The following is a 12236-nucleotide window of genomic DNA, read 5'->3' on the forward strand; positions in this document are numbered from 1 at the left end:
CACTCTAGGGAGAAAGCATTTTTTCTACAGTGATTAATATATTAATGTTAAGAATAGTAAACATTATTATACATAAATGGCTGATAAACATTTCTACAATTTCTAGGAAATCACCATTTCTGGCTACTCCTACCTTGTTTGAATTTACCATGCTCTCTCTCTTTTTATTTTTTAAAGTAACAAAGTGTTAACATATCTGCAAAGAATTCAGAGAGCAAAATGACCTCGTCAGTAAGGCATGACATGGATTCACAGAAAATGTTAAAAATAAAATACAAAGGGGCCCTTTTACTACGCCGTGTAAGCGTCTATGCGCGCCCAACGCAAGCCAAAATGGATTTACTTCCCAACTACCGCATGGCTCTTGTGGTAATTTCATTTTTGGCATGCATCCGATAGGTGCACCTGAAAAATATTTGTTATTTTCGGGCATGCGTAAATGACGCGCGCCAAGTGGCATTTGACATGCATAGGTCATTACCGCCCGGATTCTTTACCACTAGGTCAATGGCTGGCGGTAAGGTCTCAGACCCAAAATGGACGCACGGCAATTTTGATTTTGCCAGACGTCCATTTTCGGCAAAAAAAAAAGGCCTTTATTTACAGGCACGCATAAAAATGGATCGGAATGCACCCCAAACTCTCGCCTACACTATCAAAAGCCATTTTCAGTGCACCTTTGTAAAAGGACCCCAAAGAATTTCTATAAAATTCATAACCTAGAGAAAAATGCCCCATCTTCATATTATGACAGAGGGAAGAAATAAGGATTGCATATACCGTAGTAGAGCTTCATTCACTCCTGCAAATGGAGGCATAGGTAGAAAGCAGCTGGCTGTTGGCGTAAGCAAATACATCAGACACTTAACAGAATGAAGTCCAACCCACTCAAAACGGTGTAAGTTGACTCTCTACTGCACTCTACATGAAGGGGATATAACACAGCTTGCTGACCAACTGTGCCACCCTTCTTGACATTATCCTGTAAAAAGCAGAACTCGATAACGTTCTTTTAAATATTGAATATATATATATATATACACACACACATACAGTGATACCTTTTGCCGATAATCCGTCCGAAAACAATCGGCGAAATCCGAAACCAACAAAAACCGAGGCAATTATTTCCATATGCATCAACACTGGAAAGCAATGGAATTGTTTGCCTAGACGCGCGGGGTGATGCTCACACAACGAGAAATGCCACGCTGAGCAGGAGAACGCGTGAGTCGCCCTTTGTTTTCGCAAAATTAGCAGCGAGGTCATGTGGGCACGCCGACGAAATCCGAGACAAATTTTTTGCAGAACACTGAGATACTACTGTGTATATATATATATATATATATATATATATATATATATATACACACACACACACACACACACAATCTGCCTGATGGTTAAGATGGCCTTGCATTGTTGCATCCTTTGGCATCTTATTATGGTCACTAAAAGGTCCATCCTCAAAAGGGTTGTTTTGACCAACTTTGGGAGACAGTCATACATATTTTTCATTGTTATAATCTGCCTCCCCTTACCAACCAGCTAAAATTTATGTAGACAGTTTGCGGTGCATATAAAGTTTAACATGGATAAAAAGAGGAGGCACTGATGTTTCCCAGGACACAATTTCGCTTTATCTGTTCAGTGTTTATATTTAGTGCAAGCTGGATAAAGTTGACATGGTAATTCCGAGTAGATAAACAGCTGTCCCCCAGTTACTTGGTTAACTGAACGCTGTTCAGGGTATATACAGTACAAATCATACCGACAGGGGTTGAACACCTCAGAAAGTTCATCAGACAAAGCTGTCTACTTAAGTTTCCTGTTCAGCGTCCCTCCACCCCCCAAAACTGACCTTAAATAGTCCAGGAGATGCCCACTGCATTAAATATTTTAATCTAATGAGAGCAGTGGAGAGAATGAGGCCCTGTAGGATCGATGTTGTTCTACGCTTATCGGATACACAGATTTCCCAGAGAGAAAGCTATTGCTATGGTCATTCTTTTCTGCTTAGAGTTGGATTTTCTGACTTGCAAAATGCATTAGAATTCAGTCAATCAATCAGATGACAGGATATCTTGACAGTCACTGCTGTTGACAAATAACCTGGCCATTCTATACTACTCTGCTAAAAGCAAATCTAAGCATTACTACTGTGGCCTCAAAAACGTTACCATCACTGATTCACACAGCAGAAGCAAGATGCTCTACAGACCGCTTCGGGCTGTGGTCACGGCAGTTCTTTTGCCAAAGCAGCACGAATGGAAAACACAGCCTTAAGATTGCTTTCCAACTTACACAGTAAGACGACTGCTTGAACACTGCAAGAGGCCGTGGATGAAGCTCCATCTGTGCCATTCTTTTTCTCCCTCAGTAAAATGCTAAGCAGCGGGTTTTATACAAAAAAAACTGGGCTCTGTGAATTAAAATGCATAGGTGAGCTGCACCTGAGCGGTGCATCGCTGGTTTGTGTGAGCTATCTGTAAAGGCTGGCTGAAGGAGATTCCCTTCATCGTGCAAACACTGCTGTCCTGAGCGCAGTAATAGAGACAGGCGCCCACAGATAGTATGGCTTCTGATGACTGGAAAGTAGATGGGATCACAAGTGCTATCAAGGGCGTTTCAGAGAGGCTCCCAATTCTGCCACACAGATTCTGACCTTGAAGCAGCCATTCATGCCCTGCAAAACAAAAAAAAATGCAGAACGTCACCTTAAAGCCATTGAGGAGGAGCAGATCATTTATTATTAGCATTTGTATAGCGCTACCAGACGCACGCAGCGCTGAACACCTGATACAAAGAGACAGTCCCTGCTCAATAGAGCTTACAATCTAAAAATATATACAGACAGACAAGACAATAAAGGGCAAGGGAAGTACTGGGTGAGAAGGAACAAGGGGAGGGCACTTGAGTAGTGGCTAGGAGCCAAAACATTCCATCTGGAATCTCCAATAGTAGCAACATTCCGTGTAGAATCTCCAACAGTAGCAACATTCCATGTTCCAGTGCACTAACCACTAGGCTACTCCTCCACTAGCAACATTCCATGTAAAAGCCTGCCCTTGCAGATCAGCAACGCGGCAGCGCAGGCTTCTGTTTCTGTGAGTCTGACGTCCTGCACGTATGTGCAGGACGTCAGACTCACAGAAACAGAAGCCTGCGCGGCCGCGTTGCTCATCTGCAAGGGCAGGCTTCTACATGGAATGTTATTATTATTAACATTTGTATAGCGCTACCAGACGCACGCAGCGCTGAACACCTGACACAGAGAGACAGTCCCTGCTCAATAGAGCTTACAATCTAAAAAAAAATACAGACGGACAAGACAATAAGGGCGAGGGAAGTACTGGGTGAGAAGGAACAAGGGGGAGGCAAATGAGTAGTGGCTAGGAGCCAAAAGCAGCAGTGAAAAGGTGGGTTTTCAGCATAGATTTGAAAACAGGTAGAGATGGAGCTAGACGTATAGGTCCAGGAAGTCTATTCCAGGCATAAGGTGCCGCGAGAGAAAAGGAGCGAAGCCTGGAGTTAGCAGTGGAGGAGAAGGAGGACGACAAAGGAGATTTGTCCAGTGAGCGGAGTTCACAGGGAGGAATGTAGGGAGAGATGAGAGCGGAAAGGTAATGGGGGGCTGCAGAGTGGATGCATTTACTCTTTAGGATTCTAGAATGTTGCTACCCTTTGAGATTCCGCATGGAATCTTGTTACTCTTTAGGATTCCAGAATGTTGCCGTTCTTTGAGATTCCACATGGGAATCTAGTTACTCTTTAGGATTCCAGAATGTTGCTACCCTTTGAGATTCCGTGTGGAAGCTTGTTATTATTATTAGCATTTGTATAGCGCTACCAGACGCACGCAGCGCTGAACACCTGATACAAAGAGATAGTCCCTGCTCAAAAGAGCTTACAATCTAAATAATACAGACAGACAAGACAGTTACGGGTGCGGGAAGTAATGGGAGCTAAAAAAACAGCAGTGAAAAGGTGGGTTTTCAGCATAGATTTGAAAACGGGTAGAGATGGAGCTAGACATATAGGCTCAGGAAGTTTATTCCAGGCATAAGGTGACGCGAGAGAAAAGGAACGAAGCCTGGACTTAGCAGTAGAGGAGAAGGGGGACGACAAGAGAGATTTGTCCAGCAAGCGGAGGTCACGGGGAGGAGTGTAGGGAGAGATGAGAGTGGAGAGGTAATGGGGGGGCTGCAGAATGGATGCATTTAAAGACATAATAGGAAAGGGATAGAGAAAGGGGATGGGATTTGATATACCACCTTTCTGTGGTTATAATCAAAGTGGTTTACATATTATATACAGGTACTTTATTTTGTACCTGGGGCAATGGAGGGTTAAGTGACTTGCCTAGAGTCAGAAGGAGCTGCAGTGGGAATTGAACCCAGTTTCCCAGGATCAAAGTCTGCTGCACTAACCACTAGGCTACTCCTCCACTAGCAACATTCCATGTAGACGCCTGCCCTTGCAGATCAGCAACGCGGCCGCGCAGGCTTCTGTTTCTGTGAGTCTGACGTCCTGCACGTACGTGCAGGACGTCAGACTCACAGAAGCAGAAGCCTGCGATGCCACATTGGTGGTCTGCAAGGGCCGACTTCTACATGGAATGTTGCTAGTGGAATAGCAACATTCCATGTAGAATCTCAAATAGTAGCAACAGTGGAGGAGTGGCCTAGTGGTTAGGGTGGTGGACTTTGGTCCTGAGGAACTGAGTTTGATTCCCACTTCAGGCACAGGCAGCTCCTTGTGACTCTGGGCAAGTCACTTAACCCTCCATTGCCCCATGTAAGCCGCATTGAGCCTGCCATGAGTGGGAAAGTGCGGGGTACAAATGTAACAAAAATAAAATAGATACTATTGGAGATTCTACATGGAATGTTGCTACTATTGGAGATTCTACGTGGAATGTTGCTATTCCAGTAGCAACATTCCATGTAGAAGGCTGCGCAGGCTTCTGTTTCTGTGAGTCTGACGTCAGACTCACAGAAGCAGGGTGATCTGCAAGGGCCGACTTCTACATGGAAGAATAGCAACATTCCATGTAGAATCTCAAATAGTAGCAACAGTGGAGGAGTGGCCTAGTGGTTAGGGTGGTGGACTTGGGTCCTGGGGAACTGAGTTCGATTCCCACTTCAGGCACAGGCAGCTCCTTTTGACTCTGGGCAAGTCACTTAACCCTCCATTGCCCCATGTAAGCCGCATTGAGCCTGCCATGAGTGGGAAAGCGCAGGGTACAAATGTAATAAAAAAAATAGATACTATTGGAGATTCTACATGGAATGTTGCTACTATTGGAGATTCTACATGGAATGTTGCTATTCCACTAGCAACATTCCATATAGAAGGCTGCGCAGGCTTCTGTTTCTGTGAGTCTGACGTCCTGCACGTATGTGCAGGACGTCAGACTCACAGAAGCAGAAGCCTGCGCGGCCACATTGGTGATCTGCAAGGGCCGACTTCTACATGGAATGTTGCCTATGGAATAGCAACATTCCATGTAGAATCTCAAATAGTAGCAACAGTGGAGGAGTGGCCTAGTGGTTAGGGTGGTGGACTTGGGTCCTGAGGAACTGAGTTCAATTCCCACTTCAGGCACAGGCAGCTCCTTGTGACTCTGGGCAAGTCACTTAACCCTCCATTGCCCCATGTAAGCCGCATTGAGCCTGCCATGAGTGGGAAAGAGCAGGGTACAAATGTAACAAAAATAAAACAAATGACTCACCCTAAATGAAAAGAAATAAGAATACAGCAGTATGAATAGCAACATTTCAGACTTCCACATCAGACAGAGTGTTTATATCACTTCAAGAATGATTATCTGCAGGCTTCAGCTTATCAGACACTACAAACTTAGCACGCTGTATAGGACCTAAAAAGATATATTTCATATTCTTAAACATAACTTTGCATTTGGCAGGATACTTTACTTCTAAAAGAGACCTCATTGACAAGAAAGATTTCCTCTTCACTTGCGCAGCTTTGGCCGTCCGGAAACAATCTAACTTTGCAGCCCAGAAACGTTTTTTGAAATAGTCCTTTAAAAAAAAAAAAAAGCTTCCATCATAATTCATTATTTATCTGGTTCAAGAACAAACGTGACCAGCAAAGTCCCTGTAGTACAGACCATTTCAAAAGATAATCCCTGCTCTTGTCTGCAAAACAATGCAGTTCTGTTCCAGAGGCAAATTTCTGGACACAGAAAGCTCTTGCAACAGGAGGCAGCTTATCACGAGGAACAGGCAAACACTGTTCCATATAATTAAAAAAAAAAAAAGAAAATTCAATACCAGACACAAGCGATGAGCAGGTAAAATTAACTGCTTGGTTATAAAGTTATTAAAGAGTTTTGGATAAGCTCCAATTTCCCGGCCATCACTGAATTATCTTTAGCCACATCAGCTTTAAAAGCTACACTAGGACACCCTTATTAAAGCTCCATATTTATTTATTTATTTATTGCATTTGTAGCCCACATTTTCCCACCTATTTGCAGGCTCAATGTGGCTTACATAGTATCGGAGAGGTGTTTGCAGACTCCAGTGTAAACAAATACAGATAGCAACATTCCATGCAGAACCTCAAATAGTAGCAACATTCCATGTAGAACCTCAAATAGTAGCAACATTCCATGTAGAATCTCAGATTTATTTATTTGTTACATTTGTATCCCACATTTTCCCACCTTTTTGCAGGCTCAATGTGGCTTACATAGGTCTGTTATGGCATTGCCATTCCAGGGTGTCAGATACAAGTAGTAGTGCAAGGGAATAAGGATGGGGAAGAGGTTCTAAGAGAATGGATATAGAAGGGTGACTTTCAGACTTGGGTGGATTGGTGGTATAGTTGAGCTATAGGTCTTCTTTGTGGGCTTTATTGAAGAGATACGTCTTCGGGGATTTGCGAAAGTTAGTTATTTCGTCGACTGGTAGTGCGTTCCGCAATTGCGTACTCATGTAAGAGAAGGAGGTCGCGTGTATAAGCTTGTATTTGAGTCCTTTACAGCTAGGGAAGCGTAGATTGAGAAATGTTCGGGATGATCTTTTGGCATTTCTGGGAGGCAGGTCTACGAAGTTTAGCATGTAGGTTGGGGCGTCTCCGTGGATGATTTTGTGTACAATCGTGCAGATCTTGAACGTGGTCCGTTCCTTAAGTGGGAGCCAGTGAAGTTTCTCTCTTAAGGGTTTTGCACTTTCGTATTTTGGTTTTCCAAATATGAGTCTGGCCCTAACCCTGCCTTTTGCATCAGAACTTGCACCTCGGTTATAATAACTAGTTTTTAAATCATTAATGGCAAATCATAACATTGGTTGGTGCTTTCATACCGGGAATCACAATTGTGGATGTATACTGGCCCTGAACTCTCAATCCATCTTTCCGCTCTGTGGTTGTATTTCTCTCCTATTGCTAATGGTGGTCACCAGATTCACAACATCCACATGCAGAGCCTTGGTTTCTGCAAGAAGTCGCTTCCATCGCTGTTGCTTGCTCTACACTCACTTGACAGGGGAGTGGAAGCATATGAGCTCTCCAACCCAACCAGCAGCAGCGAGTCCTCTGCTGCAGTGCTCCTCATTGGACTCTCAGCAGCAGGGGGCAGCATTCCTGATTACAAACTGGTATAAGACATACATACATGTCCCAGAGTTGTGAGCAGAATCCTCTGAAGGTGAGACCTTCATAGTAACATAGTAAATGACGGCAGATAAAGACCTGTACGGTCCATCCAGTCTGCCCAGCAAGATAAACTCATTTTACATGGTATGTGATACTTTATACCCGAGTTTCATTTGTCCTTGCCATTCTCAGGCACAGACCGTAGAAGTCTGCCCAGCACTGTTCTTGTACTAAGTTCTGAAGCTAACGTTGAAGCCCCTTAAAATTTACACTCCAGCCCATTCATATCTATTCAGTTACGATCAGGGTGTAGACTGTAGAAGTCTGCCCAGCACTGTTTCTGTACTAAAAGTTCTGAAGATTCTGGAATCCTAAAGAGTTACAAGATTCCGGAATCCCAATTAGTAGCAACATTCCATGTAGAACCCCAAAGAGTAACATAGTAACATTTAGTAACATAGTAAATGACGGCAGATAAAGACCTGAACGGTTCATCCAGTCTGCCCAACAAGATAAACTCATTTTACAATGTATGTGATACTTTATACTCGAGTTTGATTTGTCCTTGCCATTCTCAGGGCATAGACCGTAGAAGTCTGTCCAGCACTCTTCTTGCACTAAGTTCTGACGCTAACGTCGACACCCCTTAAAATTTACACTCCAGCCCATCCCTATTCAGTCACGATCAGGGCGTAGACCGTAGAAATCTTCCCAGCACCGGTTTTGCTTCCCAATTACCGGTGTTGCCACCTAATCTCCGCTAAGATTATGCGGATCCATTCCTTCTAAACAGGATTCCTTTGTGTTTATCCCACGCACATTTGAATTCCGTTACCGTTTTCATCTCCACCACCTCTCGTTGGAGGGCATTCCACATATCCACCACCTTCTCTGTGAAAAAATACTTCCTGACATTATTCCTGAGTCTGCCACCCTTCAACCTCAATTCATGTCCTCTAGTTATACCTCCTTCCCGTCTCCGAAAAAGGTTGTTTTGTGGATTCAGAAACATCTTGTGCTTCAGGGTCGCAGAAATTTAAAAGTGTACTGTGCTTCTATTTCCTCCAGGTGCAGGCATAGGAGGTGGCTCCATCCCCGAAGTGACATCATCAACCATTGTCCAATGGCTTTCCCTTCTACATATATAGCTGCTGCTTTGTCCAATGGTTGACTAGGACTATTTCCATCAACTAACCTGTCATTCTATCTCTTGGCAGTTTGAAGCCTACCAGACTATGTTTCTCCAGGTGCAGGGTAGGAATCAGGCTCCACCCCCAAAGTGACATCATTACCCGCTGCCCAACAGTTCTACTTTATATAGAAAGTTGCCCCCAGTCCTCAGGGCAAACCCAGCCAGTCGGTTTTTAGGATATCCATGATGGATATGTTTTAGATAGATTTGCATAACAAGAAGACAGTGCATGCAAAACTATCTGAAACATTTCCACCGTGGACATCCTGAAAACCCAACTGGTTGGGTATGCCCTGTAGACTAGGGTGAGAAGCACTGCACTAGAATGTTTGATAGACAATCTTGTATTTTATTTATTTAATTGATTTACAGATAGTCTTATTGACAAAACAACTCAAGGAAGTTTACAACGTCATTTAAAATAAAATTATCCCCATAAAATTCTTATAATTACAAATAATATAAAACTTTCCAGTAAAACAATTCCCTAGTCTACTGGTTCTTAACGCAGTCCTCAGGGCACATCCAGCCAGTGGAGTATCAAGAATATCCACAATGAATATGCACGAGTTAGATTGATGTACAAAGGAGGAAATGCATGAAAATTGATCACATGCATAGTCATTGTAGATGTCCTGAAAATTCAGCTACCTGGGTGTGCCCCGAGAACTACATAAGTACGTAAATATCACCATACTGGGACAGACCGAAGGTCCATCAAGCTTAGTATCCTGTTTCCAATAGTGGCCAATCCACGTCATAAACACAAGATCCAAAAAGAGTAAAACAGATTTTATGCTGCATATCCCAGAAATAAGAGTGGATTTTCCCAAATCCATCTTAATAATGGTTTGTGGACTTTTCTTTTAGGAACTTATCCAAACCTTTTTTTAAACCCTGCTACGCTAACCACTTTTACCACATTCTCTGGCAATGAATTCCAAAGCTTAATTACACATTGAGTGAATAAATATTTTCTCTGATTTGTTTAAAATGTACTATTCAGTAGCTTCAGCTTGTTGTGAACCTGGGAGGTGAGCCCTAGGACCTTAGCCAGACACCCAACCACAGAGACAGGTAACTTCCAGAGTAGAAGGCAAGGAGGCAAGACACAAGCTTGGCATAGCAGGAAGCTAGGAGACAAGGCTGAAGCTTGGCAAGGCAGGGACCAAGCTGGAACCAGGAGACAAGCTAACTTGGCCAGCAGGAACCAGTTGCGAAGGTACTTGAGGTGGGGCTGGGCTTGCCAAAAAGCACCCCAGCCCATGACGTTACTCCACCGTGCCCCTCCGTCGTCTCGCCACTAGCCCTATAACAATTGGGCTGCAGCATGCACGACAGCGGGTGTGGAGGATGCTGTCCACAAGCCGCTCTGTGGGTAAGTGCGGAAGGGATGGAGCCGTGACACAGCTAGGTTGGCAATCACTACCCTAACTCTGTAATACTCCCCACAAACACCAAAATGTGCCCCAGTCTTATATTTCTCATACACTTGCTGGAAAAAAAATCACTTCTCGCTTAAATTTGAGGTAATCCTTCACCCCTCTGTTTATCCTGCAAGCTGTTCCACAACAATGAGACCCATTCACAGGAAAATCTGTCTTCTTAATCAATGCCAAATGCACTTGAACATTCTTGTTAATATTTCATCTTTTATTTTTCTTGTGTGTAGGGAGTTATTTTACATATTTTAATTTTTATTTGCAGATATATGTGTTAGATACGCTGAGGTTTGGACGTTTCCTATTCTTGTTCTTACAGGTTATAGATGACATGGGATATGGAAACCTATCAAGAAAGTTGTCCCCATCTCTTCACTTTGTTATATAAGAACCTAAGAATAGCCAAAGTGGGTCAGACCAATGGTCCCTTTAGCCCAGTATCCTGCTTCCAACAGTGGCCAATGCAGGTCACAAGTACCTGGCAGAAATCCAAATAGCAGCAATATTCTGTGCTATCAATCCCAGGGCAAGCAGTGGCTTCCCCATGTCTGTCTCAAAAGCAGACTATAGACTTTTCTTTCAGGAACTTGTCCAAACCTTTTTAAAACCCAGATAGGCTAACTGCTGTTACCAAATCCTCCGGCAAAGAGTTCCAGAGCTTAACTATTCGTTGAGTGAAAAAATATTTCCTCCTATTTGTTTTAAAAGTATTTCCATGTAAGTTCCTCGAGTGTCTCCTAGTCTTTGTACTTTTTGAAAGAGTAAAAAATCAATTCACTTCTGCTCATTCTACAAAACTCAGCATTTTGTAGACCTCAATCATATCTCCCCTCATCCGTCTCTTTTCCATGCTGAACAGTCCTAACCTCTTTAGCCTTTCCTCTTATGAGAGGAGTTCCATCCCCGTTATCAATTTGGTCGCTCTTCTTTGAACCTTTTCTAATTCCGCTATATCTTTTTTGAGATATGGCGATAAGAACTGAACGCAATACTTAAGGTGAGGCAGCACCATGAAGCGATACAGAGGCATTATAATATTCTTGGTCTTATTTACCATCCCTTTCCTAATAATTCCTGTTTGCTTTTTTGGCAGCCATACACTGGGCAGAAGATTTCAGCATATTGTCTACAATGACACCTAGATCTTTTTCTTGAGAGCTGACCCCCAAGGTGGACCCTAGTATTAGGCTGGTGCTGTGACTGCTTTGATGGCATATTTAATTGTTATTTTGGTTAATATCTGGTCCATGCATAAGGGTCCTCTCACTTATGACTTGATTGTTGATCAACACATTGATGCATAGGCAGTGGAAAGGTTGGCCACAGCTCCGCCAACATTTTGCTCACTATAGCATCAGCAACTAGAAACTAGGGGCAGTTAAGTTTGGCCCCTCCAAGCAGCGAGATGTTCCACTGCCCCTGTCCTGATCTGTTATGTGTAACTGAGAGTTTTGGTTACTTTCAGTGACAGTTTTGATATGCGAATCATGTCCTTCCAATTATGACGTTTTTCATGATCCTCGGTATAAAAGCATGGGGGTGATATATTAGTTTTGGTAAAAGAAAAAATAAACATAGTTTTTTTGTTTTACTCAGGTCCACTAGGATGAGATAAGTGATGCTAATGTAATAGTGGATGAAAATCAAAACTTGGGTTTTTGTTTAGTCTCTAGGCCTCCAGATTTTTTGGCAACATTGATTTATCTCCACTGATTAGTGACATCTTGATGTTTACTGGATCTTTCTTAGTTATTATATTAGGTGAGTTTAATCTGCATATAGATCACAAGGTATTCATGATGGGCAGGAGAAATCCCATTCAGCGAGCCATCTCTGGATATTAAGTGGCGCTTAACCACATGGTACCGATAAATATCCCCTCCGACAGCCATAGCACTGAGCGGTAAAGTGCAGGGTGTGGTCTGTGGGTGAAGTCAGGAGCTGCCAGCAGTTATGTGGGCGCCAACCATATTCAG

The 12236-nt window shown here is 43.1% G+C and overlaps 1 protein-coding gene across 3 annotated transcripts in view; it reads right to left on the minus strand.

The window, feature by feature from the left end:
- Positions 1-1378: 1378 nt before the first annotated feature.
- Positions 1379-12236, minus strand: part of NHLRC2 (NHL repeat containing 2) — a 211142-nt gene continuing 200284 nt past the window's right edge. The window contains exons 11-12 of one of the 3 annotated variants that reach the window (XM_030202702.1): positions 5940-6047; positions 1379-2686 (exon numbers count right to left, since the gene is read on the minus strand). In XM_030202702.1, coding sequence (XP_030058562.1) covers positions 2430-2686; positions 5940-6047 — 365 coding nt within the window. In that variant the 3' untranslated portion in view covers positions 1379-2429. The remainder of the gene's footprint in view (positions 2687-5939; positions 6048-12236) is intronic. The other 2 variants (XM_030202704.1, XM_030202703.1) reach the window with 2 other exon arrangements.

The sequence above is a fragment of the Microcaecilia unicolor genome, chromosome 5 (genome assembly GCF_901765095.1).
Source record: "Microcaecilia unicolor chromosome 5, aMicUni1.1, whole genome shotgun sequence".
Taxonomy (NCBI): Eukaryota; Metazoa; Chordata; class Amphibia; order Gymnophiona; family Siphonopidae; genus Microcaecilia; species Microcaecilia unicolor.